The sequence below is a fragment of the Oryzias latipes genome, chromosome 2 (genome assembly GCF_053564925.1).
Source record: "Oryzias latipes strain Hd-rR chromosome 2, Olatipes_Hd-rR_3.1".
Taxonomy (NCBI): Eukaryota; Metazoa; Chordata; class Actinopteri; order Beloniformes; family Adrianichthyidae; genus Oryzias; species Oryzias latipes.
The window spans coordinates 31,775,497-31,799,147 of record NC_136238.1 but is presented as its reverse complement, the minus strand read 5'-3'; the positions used below and the strand labels follow the sequence as shown (position 1 = coordinate 31,799,147).

General features: G+C 41.7%; 2 protein-coding genes across 6 annotated transcripts in view; one reads left to right on the top strand and one right to left on the bottom strand.

The window, feature by feature from the left end:
• LOC144986665 (NACHT, LRR and PYD domains-containing protein 12-like) overlaps positions 1-23,651 on the bottom strand; it is a 515,000-nt gene that overhangs the window by 216,121 nt on the left and 275,228 nt on the right. The gene's annotated exons all lie outside the window — the stretch shown is intronic.
• Positions 1,817-23,651, top strand: part of LOC144987283 (uncharacterized) — a 38,206-nt gene continuing 16,371 nt past the window's right edge. Inside the window, exons 1-2 of one of the 5 annotated variants that reach the window (XM_078936621.1) lie at positions 10,171-10,310; positions 13,422-13,558. Coding sequence is in view for 1 of the 5 variants with exons in the window: in XM_078936616.1 (XP_078792742.1) it covers positions 10,139-10,310 (172 nt within the window). In the remaining 4 variants the exon portion in view is untranslated. Of the gene's footprint in view, positions 10,311-11,738; positions 13,559-14,638; positions 14,751-19,356; positions 21,112-23,651 lie in introns of those variants that run through there. The other 4 variants (XM_078936623.1, XM_078936616.1, XM_078936618.1 and 1 more) reach the window with 4 other exon arrangements.

Genomic DNA, 23,651 nt, shown 5'->3' with positions numbered 1-23,651 from the left:
TGAGGTTCCATCCAAATATTAAGACCGAGTTCAACGCCCATAATTACTATGCTCATTGGCATACTACAAACAAATGAGCTTAGAACCAAATTCGAGCTCCAGCGCATATTATGATACAACTTAGAACATCCTAAATTTTGAGGCTTCCACCTGGCAATAATTTTCTTTTGACATCTATAATCGAAGAATTTACATTCATTCTGCTGTTGACATTGATTGATTAATTCAGTCAGAAGTGTCATTGGAATGCAGAGGAGGTCCACCGCCCCTTCACTTTCAGTGCAGCAATAGGTACATCGAGCAGTCATCGTTGCAGCACCAGATCAAGGAATGCAGGGGTGACATCATTTTCTGGAAACGGAGAAGCTGATCGGGGTTAGATAGGGGTTCGCAGGCTCAGGATGCGATGCATAGATAAAGACAAGCAGTATTAGTCTTGACAAGAATGTATAAATAACCCAGAAACTGATCAGTTTCAAAATGCTTGAGATAAATTAAATAACAGTGCTTTTAAAGAACAAATCTGAGAAAGTGAAATTTAGTAGAGGTAAGGTAAAGACCCATTGTGGAATTATCGCACCATAGAAACCACCATAATCACAAATTCCAACAGTGAAATGATAGTGAAATATAGAACCTGCACGAAAACTTAACTCCAATTTTTTATATACTCCAATGATAAGAAAAGTAACCTTTGACAGTTTCAGAGGGATGCACCTTCAGGAGGTCATCGAGGAGTAGGTGATGGGAATAATAGCCAAGGAGATTTGTAGATGAGGAAGGTCAACATCCCACGTAGCAAAGGATTGCAGCTCGGCTGGATTTGACGCTTTATTTTTGATATTATTGGTTCTCAAATTGGTGGACAACAAGTAAAGACTACTGAATTTTAATTAGCCAGGGGCGTCTGGATACTGCAAAACAGAACTTGAGAGCCATGAGGGATCATAGGTTTTGATAGTATTTTTGCTAGACTGAACCTTAAGCATTTAAAGGGGGAGTATAAAAAGCCTCTAAATGGGGAAGCATCTAGCAGAGTGTCATCTGCTTAAGCAAGGGAGAAGAAGACTGACTTGTGGACACAAGATTTAACTCTTTAACTAAGCTTGAGAGCGCAAGTGATATATTTCCTACGGTCAGGGTAGAAATTGCTCAAGGTGTTATTTAAACATTAACCAAGTCAACCGATGACACAATACTATCATTCACTATTGAAACAGCCTTAATATAATCTCCAAGTCTGAAATCTCTCATAACCGGACGACCCCTTAAAAACCATCAGCTGTGGATTCTGGCAGCCGGACAAACACAAACCACTCTTCTTAAATCCTTTTCCCCAAAACCAGAAGGCGCAGCCTCAGAAGAACAAGTGGAGGGAGCCTGAAGACACGACAGTCATCATAACAAAACCACTCCAAGCATAGAGAGGGAAAGATCAAACGCAAAACACGAAAATCCAGAACAGGAACACGGGGCCCAGGATCGAACTACCCAGAACAAGAACACAAGATGAACGGATGACCATAGAACCAAAGCCACAGCAAATGTCAGGTGGCCCAATCATTGACAAATCATATTCAACCAAAAAAATAATGAATAAACGACACGCTGCACAAAAGCTAGAGACGGCATAATGGGGAGAGACAAGCATCAATGAACCATCCAGATCCATAGAAGAAAAATAAATACAGACGGGTGGAGGACCATACAGTATAGACAACGTGCAGTGGCGGTTCTACCCTGAATTACTCCCCGGGCGAGACCCTCCCCAGGCGCCCCCCCCCCCCCCCCCCCAGTCACAACAGAACTTTGTTTGTCTTTGTCAATTGACATGTTTTATTGTCATTGAAATTAAGAAGTGGATACAAAAGATGTCAGAATTCTGAACAGCATTATAATAGTTATAAGAACACAAAAAATAAAAGACCATAAGCATGGCAAAAATACAGTTAGCTAAGAAAATATTGAATCAAACTCAATATTGAATAAATAATATAAAATAAATATAAAGCACAAACCTTTTATCACACAAATAACACGCTAAAATAAATATAACTGCAGCACCAATACAATAACAGAAAACACCAACTAAAACCTAACCTTCCTAGCCTTTCTTGATGCAAACTCGTCAATAACATCATCATATGATATCTGCTCCCCTACTGAGTGATTGATGCTAACAACGGCAAGGTTAGTGAGTCGCTCCTGTGACATTGTTGACCTCAGGTACGACTTGATCAATTTTAGTTTTGAAAAGCTCCTCTCTGCTTGAGCCACAGTGACTGGCAAGGTGAGTGCAATCCTGAGAGCAGTCCAAAAGTTCGGATAGATTTCTGATAGATCCTTATCAAACATGAAAGAGATGAGCTCAAGGAGACTTGGAGTCGTTGATGGTAAGTTAGGCAAGTTCTTGATTTCCTGAACAAGCTCTCTACTGTCCAAATCCCAGTTCTTCTCAAAATGGAGTATGTTGCCTAGTGCCTCGCATTGCTCCGTCAGCTCCTCGTCTCCAAGGCTTGGGAAATTGGTCAAAACTCCAAATTTGTTTTGTACAACTTCCAATGTGGAAAACCTCTCCGCGATGGCTGACAAGGCTTCATCAACAACAACATTGAAAAATTCAACCTCCAACTTTTTAAGTGCGTCACTGAAAGGCTCATCATGTGATTCATACGAGAATTGGCACTTTGTGGATCTTATTCTTTTTTGTTTCAAAATAGCCTCGACATTCATTTCCTTGCACATTTCTTTGGCTGCCATCTGTGCATTCACAAAGCCATTTGCCCTGTAGCTCTGGAGACTTTGTTCAGTCTTCTTCAAAAGACTCACAGCTAGGTCCACATGCATATTTGGAGACTGCATGAGTTTGCTGACATGCTTTATTGTAGATAGAATGTCATGCCATACGACTGTGCAGATGTTGAAGCGGTACGACCCTACCTCTTCAGACAAAGACTGGGCCTCAGCCTTTATAACTGGGTCTTTGGTCTTGTCTCTCACTTCTATTAAAGCCTCTCTCACTGCAGCTCCCTGGTACCTCATGGGCTCGATGCTTTTGATTTTGCTCTCCCACCTTGTTTCTGTCCACGACTTTAGAGTGATGCTCACCTGACTCTTCAGTATGGCCCATCGTTGGGCAGAGGCTGAAAATAAAGTGTAAAGCTTTTGCAGGACACCAAAGTAGCTCATAGCATCAACAGATCTCTTAGCAGCATCACACACAACTAAATTCAATTTGTGTGCACCGCATGGCAAAAACAGAGCACGGGGATTCTTTTCTAAGAGCCTGGCTTGTACTCCCTTATTTTTGCCTTTCATATTTGCCCCATTATCATATGATTGTCCTCTGCAGTCTTCAAAAGAAATTCCTAACTCCTCAAGTATGTTTAAGATCATGGATGCCAAGTGCTGGCCTGTGGACTCCTCTGCCTCCAAAAACCCCATAAAATGTTCCCTGATCTGAGTCTTCTCCATCAGTGACACCACTCTAATTATAACTGACAACTGTTCTGTGTGGCTTATATCCAGAGTGCAGTCCAGAATTATTGAAAAATATTTTGCCTTTTTGATGTCATCCACTATAGCGGATAGGATTTTGCTGCTCAACAAATCAATAAGTTCATTCTGCACATGATGGCCTATGTAGCTGTTGTGACTTGCTGTTCCTCTTAATACACGGTTAAGATGATCTTTCATTATGGGATCAAACCTGGCCATCAGTTCAACCTCTTTCAAAAAATTCCCATTTGATGATGTGAACAGTGTTTCTGTGTGTCCCCTTAGAGCCAAATTCCGAACTGCCAGTGACTGCACAATAGCAATGAGACGGGTTAGCACTGCTCTCCATCTCACCCGCTCCTCTTCCAGAAGTGCCATCTCCTGCTTATCAATTGTTTTCCCACTTCTGATCCTCCCTGACAGTTCCTTCCATGCTTTCATACAATTGAGGTGTTCTGGGCTTTTTTCGTGTGCTGTGAGGTATGTGCTTGCATGTTTCCAGTTTGCTGTACCAGAAGTTGTTAAATTAATGTTTTTGTTGGAAAACAATTTGCAACAAAAGCAAAAGAGGCTGTTCTTCACTTTTGAATACATCAACCAAGTTCTTGCTATTTTTTCACCACTTACTAGTGTCTTCCTGAAATAGTGGTGATGACAACTTCTCCCATCACTGTCATTTCTTGGGAAAACAAAGTCAGGTGGTATGCTACTTGGTCCTCTTCGAACCAGCTCCATCCGTATCCTGTCAGTCAGAGGTGAGGGCCACTTTGCAGGGTCAGTTGGTAGAGGCTGGTCCTCAGCAGTCGGGGTCAGTGGGGTTTCATCACCAGGCATTTCTATCATCATAGGGCACATTGGCACATTACTCAAAGCACATTTTGGTGTCAAACATCACTAATAGGCCTACTCATCAAAAGTCGGAATTATAAAAATTACATTCAATTGTAGTTGAACAATTGTCTTTTTACCTACACATGTACACTCACACACACAAAAACCCACCTGAAGTCTCAAGCTGGGTAGACGTAGATGGAACAACCTCTTCAGCCTCACTATCAAAACTTTGCTCAGGTAACAACTGTGGAACTACATGAGTAGCAGAGGATGTAGATGGTAGCTCATCCTGAGGGGGCGAGACTGTGACTGTGGCTGATGAGTCCCTGAAGCCAGGGCAGGACCCACTGGGGTACACAGAGCGGGGAAAAACAGGCGGAGCAGAACCAGATGCAGAACGTGCGCCGAGTGAATAAACGAGCCATAGGCGCTGCATAAGAGAGACCAATCATAGGGAAAATGTCCACAGAGGAGATACTGAATTAGTCTCTCCAAGAGAGACTAATTCACATGCTGACTAACCAGCAGCTACAACACGAAGAAAATAAACAGAAGAACCGCCATAATAATAAAGCCAGCATCGAATTAAAGATAATGAACGCGCTGGGCGCCATCAGCCGCCCGCCGATCGCCGCAAAGGGAGAGCAGACGCGGCGAAACGAAAACCCCACATCAGAAAAATGGGGATCATCCATCTGAAGGACAGGGGGGAACACAGCAAGACGCCAAAAGAGAAGGAGACCCGCGGGCACGGAGACCCGCGGGCACGGAGACCCGCGGGCACGGAGACCAGCGAAGAATGAGCGCTGAAGGTAGGAAAGAGAATGAACAACTGCGCACTTGGGCTTAAATAGGACGCTGAACTGGTTGTTGGTTCTCTGCTGGTTCCAAAGCTGGACTCGTCCCACCACAGCCTTGAAGACGTTTCCAGAAGCAGCAGCAGACTGTGTTCCCATGACGATGCTGAAGTCAGCTGCTGCTCTGCAGGAGAAAGTCTGCAGCTCCTCAGTCAGGAAGCTCTTTCAAGCTCGTGCACATCTGTCAGTGCAGCAGCAGAAAGCCTGTTTCCCTGCAGGAAGTCTGAGACTTTTCAATGAAAGAGCCTCATGTTGGCAGAGATGGGTTGGATTCTTTGATGCTCCAGTGTCTTTTGGATTGGAATTTCAAAATAAAAGACTTACAAACACCACAATCACTGCTGGATGATAAATACATTTACTCTTTATTTTCTGTTAATAAATAATATTAAATATCAATAAATCCTTGATTGTAAATGATGGATCTAAAGTTGAAAAGAAGTCAAAGTGCTGACTCAGCACAAATCAAAGGAGACACAGATGATTTCCTGCAATGAAGAAAACATCAAACATCATGATGTGATCTGGAACTGAGCTGTTCTTCAGAAGATCCTCCCAAACATGGAAACTGTTGCTGCAACACGTGAAGGTTTGGTTCTGTTGCTAGTGAGATCTGATGGATCAGAACCAGACTTCTGTCAGCTGGAACTGTGGCTTCTTCCAGACCATTACATGTTGTTCAATAAAGTTCATTCCAAAGCGTGACTGATTCATGAAGTGGTTCCTTGAGCCGTGAGTTTTGCCAGCAGCAGGAATCCCTGAGAGTTAGGAGACAGTTTGTGGAGAGAGTTTGTAGATTTAGGAGAAACCAACGTTTGAAATGAAACCAAAGTGTCCTAAACCAAAATCACTGAGCACATATCAATGTTCCACAAACAGTCATTTTCCACAGTGGACCGTCACCACACACTTTACAAGACAGTTTTTCACAACTTTATGACAACAAATCCTGAAATTGTTCCATTCAAGGAAACATTGACTAATATTTGTATTGATGCTGTTTTCCATCTGTGTTTTCAAACCTGCATCAAGAATTAGCTCATGTTTATTGATTCACTTTCTGCGGAAGTTTGGCTTCTCTGATGAATCACCAGAGGGCGACAGAGAACTGTTGATATTATTAACACAACAGTCAAAGAAATCAACATTTAGCACAAAGTGAACAAACTTAGGTCACGTGCTAACGTTCTGATTCTGTTGGAAAAGCCTTTTGTTTTGATTTCTTCAGAATTTTGGCTCAAAAAGACCAATGACAAATGAAACTTTAATAAAGTTGCTTTATAATGAGGAAATGAAATGTTATTTTTATTGAATTATCAAATGGAGACTCAGCTTCAGGTGATAAAAAAGGTTGATGCTATTTCCAGTTTTAGAAAGAACATGCCTTCTGCACAGTTTGCAGTGAACGTTACTCATTTATGTCAGTTTTTAATGAACTGAAATACCTCCACACAGGAGACAACATTTAATATGTGACAACATATTTTTTACCAGCCACAAAAATATTTAGAGTTTTTACTTTTTGAACTGTTTTTTAGCTTCATAGGTTGATTGGCAACTCTAAATTGTCCAAAGGTGTGAGTGTGAGAGTGAATGGATGTGTGATTGAGGATATTCTACTCTGCGACAGACTGGCGACCAGTCCAGGGCATCCTTTGCCTACGCCAAAGTGGCCGGGATAGGCTCCGGCAACCCCATGACCCCGAAAGGGAAAAAACGGTCAAGAAGATGAATGAATGAACTTTTTTCTGATTTATTTCAAGAAAATAGCATCAAAGTAATTTCTTGGTCTGAACACGTCTTTATTGTCATCTAACTGTAAACTCCAATTCAAACATGCTGACAAAACAAGGACAGATTTCCTAGAGATTTCCTAATTCTGCTTCCATGTGATCACATGAAAACAGTCCAATGTTTTGGATTCTTCTTCTTCTATATCATTGACATTAAAGCTGCAGCTCTGTCCGCTCCGTGAAAATCCTGTCCGACTTTAAAGCGGTCCGTGTTTCCATGGTGACAGAGGGAACAGCTGGTTAGCATCTTTCTAACTTGACTGAACTGAGGGTTGGGGCTTCCAGCACAGAACCAACCTGAGAGCAAATGAACATTCAAATCCTCCACAAGCTAAACCCCATCAGCGTTGGATTGCTGCTGACAGACAGACTTCATTGATGGCATCTTCCGTTCTGGACCTGACGTTTAGCACACCATAGCTGGATTCCAGAGCGCTTTATCAAAGCGCCTTAAGCCCGTTTGGACTCTGGCGCTCCACGCGCTGGATGAATAGTGGCGTTTGGAGGAAGTGCGGCTGCGCAGTCTGTCACTGAACACCGTCACTGCCTGGACCTCTTTCTGGGTCCTAGTGCCCTAAAGGTTACAGCTCCTGGTTCCACAAGAAAAAAGTCCATTCTAGAGGCCACTCTGACGTCATCATCATCAAAGACAGCGTTACCTAGCAACCATACCAAGACCATAGCAGCTATAGAGGGAAACACAACAAAACATCAACGGCGGTTAAAGCAGTCAGACGTTTGTTCTGCAGCTCAGCAAAAATCTCTGCTTTAGGTTTTGGGGAGAAAAACAAAGGAAAACACACGGAGAAGGATTCTGCAAAGGAAATCCCAAGTTCTATTGGTAAGTCAGCGTCCTGGAAACATGCTTTGTTGGTTCTGAAGTGGCATGAATGCAGACTGAGATTGGTTTGTTTCCTTGGATTCTTCAGATGGATTCAAGCTGTAAATGTTGTCAGCATAAAGCAAGTTTGGACTAAACTAAAGCAGAAAGTGGCTTTGAAGATGGTCAGGAGAAATGAGGGCTTTTTTCAGGAATTCTTGGAAGAGGAGGACTTCTCCAAACAACCAGAATCTAGGAGGAGGTTTTTTCAGCATTGAGATCAGGATTTAGCATGAGCTTCAATCCCATTTTTGTTCAATCCAAATGTTTACCGTCATATTCAGGAGTTCAACTCTGAAAGCCACCATGACATCATAGACATTAAAGACCCTGTTACCTAGCAACCAAACACAACAAACTGTAACCTATTCAAACTGGACATTTTGGGGCAACAATTCTTTTCTAACTCAAGTTTTTATGAAAAATCCAAATGATGGAAACAGATTGTGTAAAGGAAATGAGGATATATTGGTGAGTCACAGTCCTGGAAACATGAGTTGTGCTCTGATGAAGACACCTGATCCAAATGTGGATTTTAATTTTAAAATTGTTCAAAATTTGATGACACTAAAAATAAACAAAGTAAACTGGATGGATAATCAGAATTACTTTATTTGATCCCATTCGTGGGAAATTTGTTGAATATATTTATATATATATATTTTTTTATATTATAACTGTTTTTTTCCAAAAACCCTGAAAGGATTTGACGTCACTTTTCCTACCAATAGTTTATGTCGTAATTTACAGATTATTTCATATATCAGTTCGTGAGGACCTGTGTTGTCCAGGAAATATATTACTCTTTCTTTTCTTTCGGTTAAATAGAACAGTGTTTTTCAACCAGTGTGCCGCAGCACACTAGTGTGCCGTGGGAGATGGTCAAGTGTGCCGTGGAGAAATTGCCCTCATTAATCATTCACTGATCTAAAAACATTTCCCATCTCCAGGATATCAGCTCTTTGTTCATCCAAACAGGCCCTAATAAAACACTGAGTAGTTAGGAATATAAAAGATCTTAAAATTACTTTTTCTTTGTGTTTATTTAATTCTATTAAAGAAATTTTGATAAGAATGACGGTACTGCGAGTTAGCTGCAGCTATGACAGTTTGCGGAAAAGTCCCGTCCCTTTAACTGTCTCCACCAATCATTCTTGAAGGCTTAATCACATGTCATCAGTCTGACCAATCAGAAGTGCTTAAAGTCTTCACTTCCTTGTTCTTAATTCTGCTGATAAAGTCGCTCAGCTCTAACAAAAATACCAGCTAAAGCTCTTCTTTAGCGGTGTAGCTTTCCACAGAGTCCGGTGTCAGACCGTGAAACAAGTGGACAATACAATGAAGCTCATTGACGCGAGTCTTTCTGCAAGTTTTCAGCAGTTTTCACACTACATCTCCCATGATGCATTGGCTTAAAGGGCCAGTGCACAATGAGTTGTCCTTGCGAAACGCCTTGAAACCCGAACAAACAAACAGTTTCTAAATTTTCTAATTTAACTTTCATTTCATCTCTTAGAAAGAAACAGCCGCAACTTCCTGCTTTTCCGGCCACAATTATCACAAAAATGCACGTGAGATTGCGGGCGGGGCTGTCGATCAATACAGACCATGAATTTCTGTTTTTTTTTTTTTTGGATGCTGGTGTGCCGCGGGATTTTTGTCAAGGTTAAAGTGTGCCGTGGCTCAAAAAAGGTTGAAAAACACTGAAATAGAAGACCTTGGCTGAAGACGACCAACTGGCGACTAACATCAATAGCCGGAACCGGAAGTCACGTCCCGTTCCCCCTTCTCCATTTAGGTTGCTCCTTTTCTGATCGAAAAATATTATTCACAGCATAATTGTGTTAATGAAAACTGCCACTTTCTGTTTTATTTGCCAGTAAAGTTGGGAAAAAAAAGCAATTTTCCCCCGCCATCGACTTCATTATGTGAGCGACAGACAACACTCCAGACCAGCTGGTGGCGCTAAAGCACGATGACGCTGTTAGCCAAACAAAGAAGAAGAACAGCACGAGGCGCTAGCAGCGTTAGCTTGTGTTGAGAGGTCGGTGGTGTTTTTGGGGACGTTTGTGAGGTTTTTGGACAGAAAGGACGATACGTGGTTCGTGTGGGAACTCTCAGCATTTTCCAAAGTGTCGTAAATGAGTGAAGAAGTGTTGAACGGAAAGACAACGTGGATTGCTGTGATTGTGAGACTAGCAGATGATCGATCGGAGCTGCAGTGAAGAGGACGGCGGTGTTTGTGGGAGTTGGAGCTGAAGATCGGAGCAGGAACCATGTCTTCCCTTCAGTCTCTGAGAGAGTTGATCAGCGAGCGACTAGCTGCTGCTGCTGAAGAAATCTGCAGACTCTGTGAAGGAACCATCGTCCAGTACGAGCAGGAGCTCTGTCGTCAGCGCAGACTGCTGGATGTCATCTGGAAACCACAGCTGCAGCTACACCACATAGGTATGTTAGCTTCAACAAAGGAAGAGAGAAGCCATTTGAGCTGTGACGTGTGTTTGTGGTGCGTGTTGATTCTTCTGCTCTCTAGCTGTGCGTTGCACAAAATAGTTCCCAAACAAAATAATGTTGTGATATTCATGGAAATCTAACAGCGCGAGTCCATGTTTCGTGTTACAGAGTGAGAACAGTAATATTACCCCCCCCCCCCCCCCCCCGACACAAAATCCTCCGGCTGGCGGCCGTGTCACGCACTCAAGAACGCACGCAGCTTATAATGGAAATTAATAATTAGAACGCAGTAAATTTGTCGTATTTCCTCGCAAGACAGAAACTTCTTTTGTAGAATGAGGATGTGTGTGTGTTTCTGAAACAGCGCACGTGTGTGTAAGTAGAGTGCGCACGTGCCGCGTACTTCTCTAACCCTTGTGCTATCCTAGGCACTTTAACATTGGGAGTTGGGTCATCTAGACCCACTAGACAGTGCACTGAACATTTTTTCTTCAATGATTGTGATCTTCACTGGTGTCCATGGATTCCATGAAATCTTTCCACCTTTATCCACCTTTGTGATGGTAGGGAGAACACGTCAATGTAAGGGTGGGGTCATCTAAGATAGCACAAGGGCTAAGAGACAGTGACAGCAGCGCCGCCGCACAGGTGGGTTCGATGAGGAGAGAAGGAGAAGAGTGATAAAAGGTTTCCCATAGAAACCCTTGAAGTCTGAACACAGGACTAGCAGAGAAAGTAAATTATCGGCAAAGATGAATGTGTTTACCATGTTTATTATAGTTCCAATCACGCACCATATGCAAAACTTTCAAAAAAAAAAGTTTAAAAAAAAGATGCGGTGATGACCTCATCACACCGCGGTTCACCCTAATCACATGACTTAAGGTGCTTTTTGTGCACTTATTTTGCTGTCAGCATGTTACCGTTCAGCCTCAGGCTTCAGACCGTAGTCAGAAACCGCTGTTATTTCCGGTCCGGTCCCGGACGGGACGCAAACGATAACTAATCAAGCAGGACACCGTTGCTATGGAACAGGCTAGAAGCCGTTTATTTCTTTGCGTGCGTGCGTGCAGAGGAGGTGTGAGGAGAGGAGAGGAGGTGTGAGCGCGAGCGCGGAGCGGGGGAGTGTCGGAGAACCGTAAATTAAAAACAAAGTGTCTCTCCCAAAAGTTGTGGAGTCTTTCTTAACCCACTCTGGAGGCTGAGGGTTCTGAACGGGAAAGTGAACCCCGAAGGAGAATCCGCCTTTGGCCCTGGAGAAAATCTCCTGTGCATTTCTGACCACGGTCGGAAAAAGAGAAGTCATCGCGCAGGAAAGGTTCATCACTTGGATCAAACACTTATTTCAAAACTGATCAAACTTTTTCCTCTCCCTTCTGGAGCGCCCAAGGCTGTTGTTGTTGCTGCGCTGCCTCCATGACAACCGCAGTCACAAAAGTCCGAAAGAGGTCCGCGTAAGGTGGAAATTCTGCTATGTAGTCCTCAGAACGTCTACGTTTGATAGTTTCAGCATGCATAGTGTAAATGCAAAAATCGGATACGGGTCAATTTTAAAAGATGATGTAAGCGGGTCGTCAAAGAAATCGGATATAGTCAGAAATTCGGATATGGGCATCAAGACCTGCAGTGTAAATGCGGCCCAGTGACAGTGTTATTAGATCTGTCATGAGATAAATTCTTTGTGCGATAATCAGTCACTACCCGTTATTAAGTAATTTAATGAATCTATTTTTAATCTAACCCCGTGAGTGAGTGCACACGAGTGTTGCACATGTTTATGACTGCACAGCTGTTTTTTTGGTTACGTCAGTCATTTAGCATCTAATGAATGAAATGATTGAGGTTTCACTCTGGTGTTATCGGTTCATTGATGAGGCTTGCTGTTGTTGAGAAAATATATTTAAGTATTTCTATTTCATTCCAGAAACCAAGCAAACTAGCTCCGGCTGGCTGCGGTGTGAGCTATGTTTGTCCAGCTGGCCGTGGGCGAGCTCCGAAGCTCTGGCCTTGGAGCTCTTTTGTTTGTCATGAATCATCCGGGCGTCTGGCCGGCAGACTGAGAGCGTCTGCAGTATTGGGTGTTGTACTTTAGGGTTGAGCAGGAATATTAATATTCAGGACGTGCTGAAGTAACTTGTCTTTTATGAACATACTCGTTAGGAGTTAGCAATAACTTTTTAGGGTGGATGTGAAAACGAAAATGCAATCCCCTCTTTGCATTTGTGTTTTAATTATGACACAGAAGAAGCAATTTTTAAGTAGAAAATGAAAAAGCAATTCTCTTAATTTATTATAATTTTCAAGTTAGACATTTCTAACTAAATTTTGCTACACATTTACAAGAGAACTTTTTGAAAATTAAATGTCAAATACTATTTTCATTATCATTTTAATTAAGTGACAAAATGAGTGGTGTAGAAGAAGAACAAGAAGAAGCGGTTTAGTGGATTTCTTTTTCTTGTTACTTTTGAGTCAACAAATGCAGCTTCATTTTCAAAATCAAAAAGCATTTCCAGTTTTGATTTTTTTTTTAAATTATTTTACACAAATGCTTCCATAGAGAATATTGCCCGAAACACTTCAGAACTCATCCTTCTGCTTTTGCCAGCAGCAACATAATCATTAAATACAAGAGAACCAGTTCCATTAGGAGCCATACATGCCCACGCCATGACATTACCACCACCATGCTTCACTGATGAGATTGTATGCTTTGGATCATGAGCAGTTCCTTTCCTTCTCCATTCTTTTCTCTTTCTATGACTCTGGTACAAGTTGATCTTGGTCTCATCTGTCCATAGAATGTTGTTTCAGAACTGTGAAGACTGTTTTAGATGTTGTTTGGCAAACTCTAGTCTGGCCTTCCTGTTTTTGAGGCTCACTAAAGTTTTACATTTAGTGATAAACCCTCTGTTTAGGGAGTTTTCTTCACCAGGAACAGAATTCTTCCTTCATCCATCACAGTTATTTTCGGTGGTCTCCCGGGTCGTTTGGCGTTGCTGAGCTCCCCTGTGCGTTCTTTCTTTTTAAGAATGTTCCAAACAGTCATTTTGGTCACACCTAATATTTTTGCTATCTCTCTGATGGTTTTCCTTTGTTTTTCAGCCTAATGATGCCTTGATTCACTGATAGTGACAGCTCTTATTCCAAATGCTTACACCACACTTCAAAAACTCTGGACCTTTTATCTACGGAGCCTGTGATCTGAAATACTCCATTACTGACCAAAGTAACTACTGTTAGTAAGTACTGTTACTATGTAATTCATTAACCCAACACTGTTTATTAGTTAGTAGTCAAACCACGAGGAGCTGTCTAAAAGGGGTCTATGCTAAAAAGCATAGACTATATCATCACTGGACAGTAGAGCACCCCCCCCATAAGCCCCCGGGTTCCAAATAGGAAGTAGCTGCTGTCTATAAATAAACATGCAGCTGTGACTCATTCTAAATAGAATTACCATTCTTGCTGTGAAACATTTTTCTTAATATAATAAAGTTTTTTTTTCTCTAGTGCTAGTTATTCAAGTTATAAATTGACCAATCAGATGCCCCGGTAAAAGGTGTGGTGCCCACTGGCCCCACCTCGAATGTTTGATTGACAGCTTCTTCTGAGCAGCTTTCAGTGATGGGAACTAGCTTATCATGATTGGCAACTGGTTGCCCTAAAAACGTGACTCAGACCGCCTGACTAATGACTGTTTCCTGGCTCAAATTGGCAATTAGGTTTGTTGTTGTTATTGACAACAAAGATTATATCAGAGCATTATGTTGTTGGCTTCGGTATCTTTTAGAGCTGTTAAGCATTTTGGACCAATCATGTATGGAGTCCCAAACTGTTCATAATTGAATAAATAAATATGACCTCATGCAAATACACAATCACAATAAATCTCTCATCAATATATCAAAAAATCATGAAATTGTGAAAAATCTACAGAAACTCAGATCTCCAAATCAATATTTTCCTAAGTATCTTTTTTATTTCATGTTGCTGTTTTTCAGAATGACTTATTTATTTCATAATGAGCCTTTTCAGCAGAATGAGTCTGACAATCAAACCAGAAAAGGCGGAGACACATTTGTGATTGGCTACTCCTTTACTCAGACATAAGCAGCACCCTGACTACATTGATGGAAGATGCATCAGTGAACGTGACGGTGCAAAGCATGCACCTCAACACTAGGGGGGAGTATGCACCTCAACACATCCACAGTGTTACCAAATTTGGTCGATTTTTGGTTCTAAATTTGCGGATAAAAATGGGCTATTGAAGGTTTTAATGTTGGTTCTGCGTTTATTTTTTTCTCATGAAAATATAGTAGCGGACTACGTTGGGCTGGGAGGCTGTTGGAATCAAAGAGTCATATCAGTAGAGGAGACACGCCCATTTTAGAAGCCTGGCCGACGGTGGCGGAGCGCGACGCCATCTTGGTGAGGTCGACAACACCCACATGACAATGATTTCTATTGCTTTTAGAGGTGTCTATGGCCGCCTTTACACTGCAGGTCTTGATGCTCATATCCGATTTTCTGACTATATCCGTTTTTTTTTTTTTTGACGACTCGCTTACATCATCTTTTAAAAGTGACCCGTATCTGATTTTTGCATTTACACTATACAATGCTGAAACTATCAAACGTAGACGTTCTGAGGACTACGTAGCAGCATTTCCGCATTCCGCGGACATCCTTCAGACTAGGCCTGGTCGATAAATCGATCAAATGAATTAATTCGAATTTTTTGTTACGGGTGATTTCAAAAATAACTAAATCGAGTTTTTATTGGCGCATTTTTGGCTCCCCAGAGCTTCCGTAGCGTTAGTGTCACACGGTGACACGCGACAATCGGCACACAAGGCAGCTAGCGACAGCAGGGCTACCGGTGACAGTGGGAAGTTTGTTCCCAACAAAGGAATAAAATTATCTGTTGTTCGGAACTGGTCTGGGTTTACTGTTACAGACGTGGAGGAATAGACCCCCCACCCTGCCTAAAGCCCATCGGAGTCAAAGGCTACGTTCACACTGCAGGCTGAAACGACCCAATTCCGAATTTTTTGCCCCTAAGCGGCCCAATTCCGATCTTTTCATGACAGTCTGAACGACACAGATCCGATCTTTTCAATTGCGACCCAGGCCCCGTGGGTTTGCCGTCCTGATTCCGAATTGTAGCCGTTCTTTTCAATTGCGACCGCCGTCTGACCGGCCAGGCGACTTGATTCCGAACAGTACGTCATCGACACGCAACAAATGTCATCATTTTGCGTTGAAGTAGGCGGGAACGAGAACGTAAACATCAACCATGGTGGACGATGCTGCTGAGACCAGTCAGTGGAAGGGAAGGGAGGTCACTGATTGGATTAATATTTGGGCTGATCGCTCTTTTCAGGCCAAACTCGGGGGCTCTTATCGCAACTGGACGGTTTTTGAAAAAAATTCCAGCTAAATGGCAGAGCGTGGTGTTGAACCTTTCCCGCGATGACTTTTTTTTCTTTCTCCCCTTTCCGACCGTGCTCAAGCGCGGGGGACCCGAGGCGATCATCCTCCTCCTCCCTGTTCTGATACTTAGATTCTCCAGAATGGGTTAGTAAAGAGTCCATAGCATTTAATCTGGGGGAAACCTTCTTCTATTACCGTCATCCTGACCGTGACCGTGACTCCTGCTGCTTCATGATCATCATCATCTCCGTGGATAAGACGGGGTTTATTAATTTAATTAAAAACTTAGACCCCAGATATGAGCTGTATTGATAATCCTTTAGAAAACGGTGCTACTCTAGACTTAATCTAATCTAATAAATCTAAATTAGACAAAAACAAGACAAAAGTTATATAAAACAAGACACAATTACCGTATTTTCCGGACTATAAGTCGCACCGGAGTATAAGTCGCACCAGCCCAAAAATGCATTATAAAGTAGAAAAAAACACAGATAAGTCGCACTGGACTATAAGTCGCATTTTAACTTTCACAACCTTATATGACACAATCATAGCAGACTGTTTATCTAATAATTTCACAGTAATTTTTCCTCAAACTTATTTATTTATTCCTTTCATGAAGCATCATTGGCCAACTATTACTCTGTTTTTATCCTGTATTTGTAGAAACAGTTTTCACTTTTATTGCATTTCTGAATCTATGAAATCATTGGAAAATAGAATATTATGTTGTTAGCCTTCAAGATCTTACTGTAAAAAAAAAGTTTGCTGATTCTTTGAGTCACTTAACATCCTCTTAACACTTAACATACCTCACACAACAAATTGACCCAGAAACATCATCTCTGTTCCTCACAAATGAACATAACAGGAGGGTTAACAATGTATTTATTTCAATTTATTTCTAATATAAGTCGCTGCGGAGTATAAGTCGCACCCCTTGCCAAACTATGAAAAAAAGTGCGACTTATAGTCCGGAAAATACGGTATTTAAACACAAGTCCAAAAAGGGAGTAAGAAGAAAAATCTTATACTTAACTTTGATTCCAAGAGCGTGTTCATTTATTTATTATTCATCCCAGAAATGGGAGTTACATTTGTCTTGGGTTTGATTAAATAAAAGCAACATTTGCTTGAACTTGTCTGCCCTTTGTACTTATTGCTTTCCTTAAGAAGGGTGGGGGGGAAAAAAATCGGGAAAAAATCGGAAATCGAATTAAAAAAAATAAAATCGGAGATTTTTAGGCCATATCGCCCAGCCCTACTTCAGACTTTTGTGACTGCGGTTGTCATGGAGGCAAAGCGGCGACGGAAGGAGCCGTTGCCTTGGGCGCTCCTGAGGGGATGCACGGGGGAGGAAAAGAAGGAGGGTTGCTCTGCTCTCTCTGAGTTTTGAATGAGAAAGTGTTTGCAGACGTGATGTACTAACAGTTTGATCCAAGTGTTGAACCTTTCCTGCGCGATGACTTCTCTTTTCCGACCATGGTCAGAAATGCACGGGAGATTTTCACACAAAAGCACTTTAATAAGTCATGTGATCTCAGTTGGTGGTGTCCTGAATAGACGTCACTGACGTTCGACTCGCATTTACTGGGGAATATCCGATTTGTCTGCTTACATGGCACACGCAAATGCACGTATCCGATTTGTTTCCGATTTATTTCCACATATGAGAGAGGCCTGTATCCCATCTGAGAAAATCGGAATCCATGCGCTTTTGTCCTGCTTACACGTTCACCGATCATATCCGATCTGTGCCACAAGAGAGGAAAAAATCGGAATTGGGTCACTTGAACTATGCAGTGTAAAGGCGGCCTAAGTAGCTTTTATATACTATATATATATTTTAAATTCATATATTTTTATACATATATGTAAATATATTATATTTATATATATAATATATATATATAGACATCATTTGTTGTTGTTAAAGAAGAGAAACAGTCAGCCTTAAAAGCTCAAAATTCAATGAAAATGCAGTGTTGCAGGATTTCTAACAAATAAAAAAATATTACAAAGAATTTAAAAAAAATTGTAAACATTTAGGAGTTTTAGACCTCTTTGACATGTAAGATCCACTTTTTCCTTAAGTCTGAATCCATTGGAAACCTGCAAGAAAAGTTCAGTCTCTGAATGTTTAAATCTATATTACTATAATAGCCTAGTATGCTGTATACAAGTTTAGCAAAATAAAATGTACATTTATGTCGACAGCAAATTATACGTACATCATGCAGCATGTTGATAACATCCCTGCAGCATCATGAATGTCAACATGTGTATGATTAATGAAACCCCTGCAGCATTAAAAGAAAAAAAATTATAGTACTTACCTGTGAAATGATATACCTTCCTCCTTCATGGACTCAGTTCTCTGATTTTGGCAGTTGAAACCCGCACAATGAACTGGTATTATGCAAAAAATTTGTTCACAGGCATGCACTGCAGCAGTAACTTGACCTCACCAAGATGGCGGTGCTCTCCTCCCATCACTTGATGTCTCCTCTAGTGATATAACTCGTTGTTTGGAATGCCTCTAATCTTCTATGTACTGGAGCTCTGTGAACGCACCAGGACGTGTGTTTTTCCATCTCTCTCTGGCTGAGTTTGAAAGCTTGCTGTCCCGCTTTAACCCCAGAGGGAACAATAAAACCAGTGGACCTGATTTATTGTTTATTATTAATTATTGTCTCCATGAAAATAAAAAATATCATAAGGTTCAGGAGTCCGGAGCAGGCCAGGTCTGCTGGCTGGAGCCGGGAAAACAGATGTGACGACAGACTGGATCTGTGAGCACAAACAGCGGAGCTGTGTTAGCTACAGAGTAGAGAAGAGCTCTGAGAGAATAGCATGAGGATTTTCAGATAAAAACTGTGCATTTTCTAATGCAAAAAAACAACATTTTGCATTGTCATTTATTGGGGTGTCATGATTTTCCAAATCCTCAATTCGATTGCATTTTCGATTCTAAGGTCACTGTTCGATTCGATTCTCGATTTTTACAATTATTCTTTTTAAAGCACAGATTGTCATTTTTTAAACTAGACTTTAATGCAATATAATATCTGACCTTTGTTTGCAATGTACCACACTACATTGTCAAATTTAAAACTTTAATTGACAACATAATGTAACAATAACTTATACAGGGGTGGACATAGCCCAGAAATTTGCACTGGCCCACAGGGCCAGTAGTTTTTGAAAGTTACTGGCCCGACACCGCGCACAGCGGGACCCGCCGCTCCGCAGGTGCTTGCAACTTTAGGGGGATCCGGGGGCATCCCCCCCCCCCCCCCCCCCCGGAATATTTTAATATGGTGCAATTTGGTGCATTCTGGTGACATCTAGCACTTATTTCTACATTTTTCAATGACTGAAAACAGAGCATATCAAACTTAAATCTGCTCTAGTCTGTTTCAGATGTTTTGAAGAGAGCACTACAGTGTAGTAGGAAACACTAGTTAAGAAGTTTTCATGCTGCTTCTAATCACTGCTATTTCACATTTGTTCCTAATCAATAGTTAAAAAGTTTTATTTACTTTTCTGCTCTGACTGCCTTGAGGTTCTGCTTTTTGTTACTGTTGCAAAGTTACATTTACTATTTAGTTACTTAATTAAATTAAATAAAATTAAATTACTGAGATCATTCAGCTAACTAGAAATAGTTACTTCTTACAGTGTTGTAAAGAAAAACAAAATGAAATAGTTTGACATTATACTGCATTTGAGTCTGAGATTCAGGTATTTGGAGTTGCCTTTGATTCTTTGACATTCATCTTAAAGCTTAGTGTATACAGTTTCATCTTCAATGCATTCATTAAATATCTTGCTGGCCATACTACTAATTCCACCCATTACTCCATGTAACATATTCCTATCTATTCCTGCCATGTCTCCACATCTCTGACATGCTTCAGTCTCTGAACACTAGCCGCGTTTACATGGGCAAGAGTAATTGGAAAGAACGCCTGATCGGAAGGAAAATGCGTCATGTAAACACACCGTTCGGAATACTCTGCCCCGATCAGACTCGTTCAGATCTAAATTTCTTTCCTATGGAGATAGGTGGGTTATACTGATTGTTTATCCGATCATTGTTCATGTAAACGGTTCATTCCGACCGTGTGTCACTACTGCTCTGGGTTACATCATGCATAGACGGTGTTTCGCTGAGAGAAAGCTTTGGAGCTCATATGGGACTGGCCAGCTGCTCTGCGGAGGCCCCGTGAAAAGCGCCGCTCTGCTCTCGCCCCGCTGGCGAGGGAGATGTGGGGGGAGGAGCTCTTCGTGCCCCGTGACCCAGCACCCGAGCTCTGCGTCCCGGTTCGGGTGCCTGTGGACCGAGTGAACCATGTCTCAGAGTCTGAGCAGAGCAGCCGGATTTTTTAATGTGTGTTTGAGGGGAGGGTGCTTTCTTACGCGTGCGTTTTGTTGTATGTAATATGTGGGAGACATGGATCCGTCATGCCGCTCTGGGTTAGCGGCTGCCGGCTTTAGGAGAACCGCGTCTGAGAAGAGCATGGACCGCCAGCACACACATTGGCTTTGGGGCGGTGTGTGCTCAGAGCAGAAATGCCTCTTGGTGCTAAGAAACCGTTGAAACAAACACGAGGATTTGTGTTTCCAGTTGTGTCCCGACAAAATAAAGACTGATGTTATTCCCAGACATTTGCGTGCAGCCAAGATGCAGATTACAGCTTTTCCCGCATGGTGCTGGATTTTGTGTCAATCAAAAGGCTAATGTTGTTAGCGCGTGTTAGCCTTCCAGCTCTGTTTCATTCACAAAAAAGCACTGATCACATAGATTAAATATAACGATTAGCGAACAGGCACTTCATAATATTCACAACATTAATAAAAGCACGTTTGGAAGATAGTCTCGTATTACGGAGCTGCAGCACATGCTGTCTGTCTGTGGCAGCGGTTTGTTTACAACGGGACCTAGTTTGGCATCCGGGTAATTTTACACTACTGCGCATGCCCAGATGATTCATTCCGACTGAAAGTGTGAGCCATGGGAACGTTTGTTCTAATCGGAAAAAGGTTTTCTGTGCCCGTGTGCACGGGTGAATTTTAACCCGACCATTGATCCGATCAGGATATTCTGCCCATGTAACCGCGGCTACTGATGCCAAGCTGCTGATGGAAAAGTTTCATCAACCAGGAGGTTAAGTTGGTTCCCAGGTCTGTCAGAATTTCATCAGGTATTCCTACCCTGGAGAAAAACTGAATTAACACTCTCATGACTGCAGGAGCTGTAATGGTGTGCAGGGGAAAAGCTTCTAGGAACCGTGTAGCATAATCAGAGACCACCAGGATTTACTCGTGACTCGGGATGGGTATTGTTAAGGTTACTACTACTCTTATTGATACTGCTTATCGATCCGGCATTTTAACGGTAGTCTTGTTGATACTTTTTGAGGACGAAAAATAAACAAATAAATAAATGACAAATTAAGAACACAAAGTGTTTTATTTTGTCATTATGTAACAGCATTGTTTTTTAACAAAACATTTGACTTTATACATGAGAATGTTCCAATAAAAACATGGAATGCACATGGATGTGCTAGACCAGAGTCGGCAACCTGAACCTCTCTAAGAGCCATTTGGATCAGTTTCCCACTGAGATGAAAGCACAGGAGCCACAACACTAGATGTGTTAGAAAAAAGGTTTTTCCGATAAATAATGATAGTTCATTTGACAATACTTGTATTGATTCAAAATGCTGTCAGGATATTTATTTTATTATTTGTATTCTTTATGAGAGTGATCTTTCCTTTGATCTTTTGTCTATTTTTCACAACCTTCAATAGACTTTTCTGTCTGTCAAGCACCAGAGCAAAGATGAGTGGGATGATGGAAACAAATTCACTTTGATGTAGACTCCTTTTTATTTATTTTCTTGAAATCCATTTAACCCAAATCATTACATTAATTTTATGGATAACAACTATGTTTTAATAGGATCAGCTGTTAGTTTGTTGGTTGTGGTCTGGAATCATACGGTCATCGTAGCAGCAAGTTGACAGTGGGGGCGCCCTGACGCAAATTTAATTCGTTTTAAGCGAAAATGGGTGGTCTTAGTCTAAGGGGATGAAAGGATTTTTTTATTTTTTTGGGCGCTCACCTGTCCCCTGCGAGATCGCCACCAACTCTGTCGGCTTTCACAGCTGCAGACACGCCCACTCAGTGTGCTTATGATGCTCTCTTCCTTCTGCCTTCTCGGTACTACCTGACGGTGTTAAAGGCACCATGACACTCTGAGAACATGGTGGTTATTTTACAAAAACTCAGAGAGCCGCAGCATTTTGGACCGTTTAGCTCTTTCCGCCATCCTAAAACTTTGGTAGCGTTCCTGTGCGCGCCCCCCGCATACTGTCTAAACAACAGCCCCGCCCCCCGTGCACACAAATAGTCAGACAGACCTCTCCTCTTCAGAGAGAATAGCGAAACTAATATAATCATTAATTAAAGCAAAATTGACTGACTTGTAGAGTTAATTATGGCAGATAACGTTTATATCTTGTGGGACCCAAAAAAAGCGACTTTTCCAGTACCGATAGCAGAACCGTTGAGGTCTGATCTTAACGATACTGCTGATATTGCTGATGTTCTCACTGTTTGGCCTCACCATCCCTCCCAGTGGCATCTTTTGGCTTTAGGTGGCACTCAAAGTGTTATGTATCAGTTTAGCTTTCGCCTGTCATATCAGTCATGTTTTCGACTACATTTCTCAGAAGTCCTGTGCTGGACTTGGTGTAATCCTATGGGCTCCCCTTTGTTTTGCATCTTCTTGATGTTTTCTCTGTGTTCTATTTTCCTCCATTATCACCGGTCTTTTGCATTTCTCTGGTCGCGACTTGTTTTCGAATCTAGAATTCCGCTTTGTTTAAGTAAGACATATGGTCCTATGACCATTTAGTATTATTTCTGCCATGGATCTCTGGTTTATTGATGCATGCCACTATGTCATCCCTTGTGTTTGTGCAGCACGTCCTTAATTCAATCTTTGGTTGTATAATTAAGAATTTGTCTCTGTTGGGCCACCGGAATTTTGCTATGTGCATTTTTCCCCACGGCCATCTTGTTTTCTTGTTCTGGGTAGCTCAGTCCCGGACCTCCGTGTTCCTGTTGTTCTGGATGTTTGTCTTTTTTTTTTGTCTCTAATTCTCGATGCTATGTGTGGTTTTATTATGACGCTGACTGTTTGGATCTTTGGTCTCCCTCCACTTGTTTTCTGATGGTTAATCCTCTCCCGTCATAATTCCGCTGAGACTTTGAGGGCTGCGTCACTTCTCACGATTTGCGCAGCTGCACTGTGTCCTGCACATCTGTTCCTCTTCGAGTAATTATGAAAAAGAAAATTTCTACATGTTCTGCTGCAGCTAATCATATATCTGTGTTATCTTTTCACCAGTACAGAGTTCCCTCGTTTTATTGCAGGAGTTTCGTTGTAAACATAACCGTGATCGCTGAAATCCAAGGAGTCTGATTACAGAAGTTTATGGCAGTAAAACTCCTCACTGACTAAATATACTTTTCTCAGACAGACATGAACATTTTCATCCTTTTCTCTTGTTTGAAATCTCAAACTTTCATGGAAATTAAGTCCAGGATCTTAGAATAAAAACAAAGATCTGATGGATCAAAGATTTCTGTAGATCTGAAGAGCTCCGCGTTTCTGTACAGGAGACACGGCACGGTCTGAGGAGATTGATTGACAGGGTCTCCAGCCAATCAGGACACAGAACAGGGTGCTGTTTAAAAAACGCAGCATAATCGCTCTAAAAAAATAAACTAAACCGGTAAAGACGAACTGCGACGTAGAAAGAGAAGACTCTCTTCTGTTATGTTTGACAGGAATTTTAGAGGGTTTCAGGTTGGAG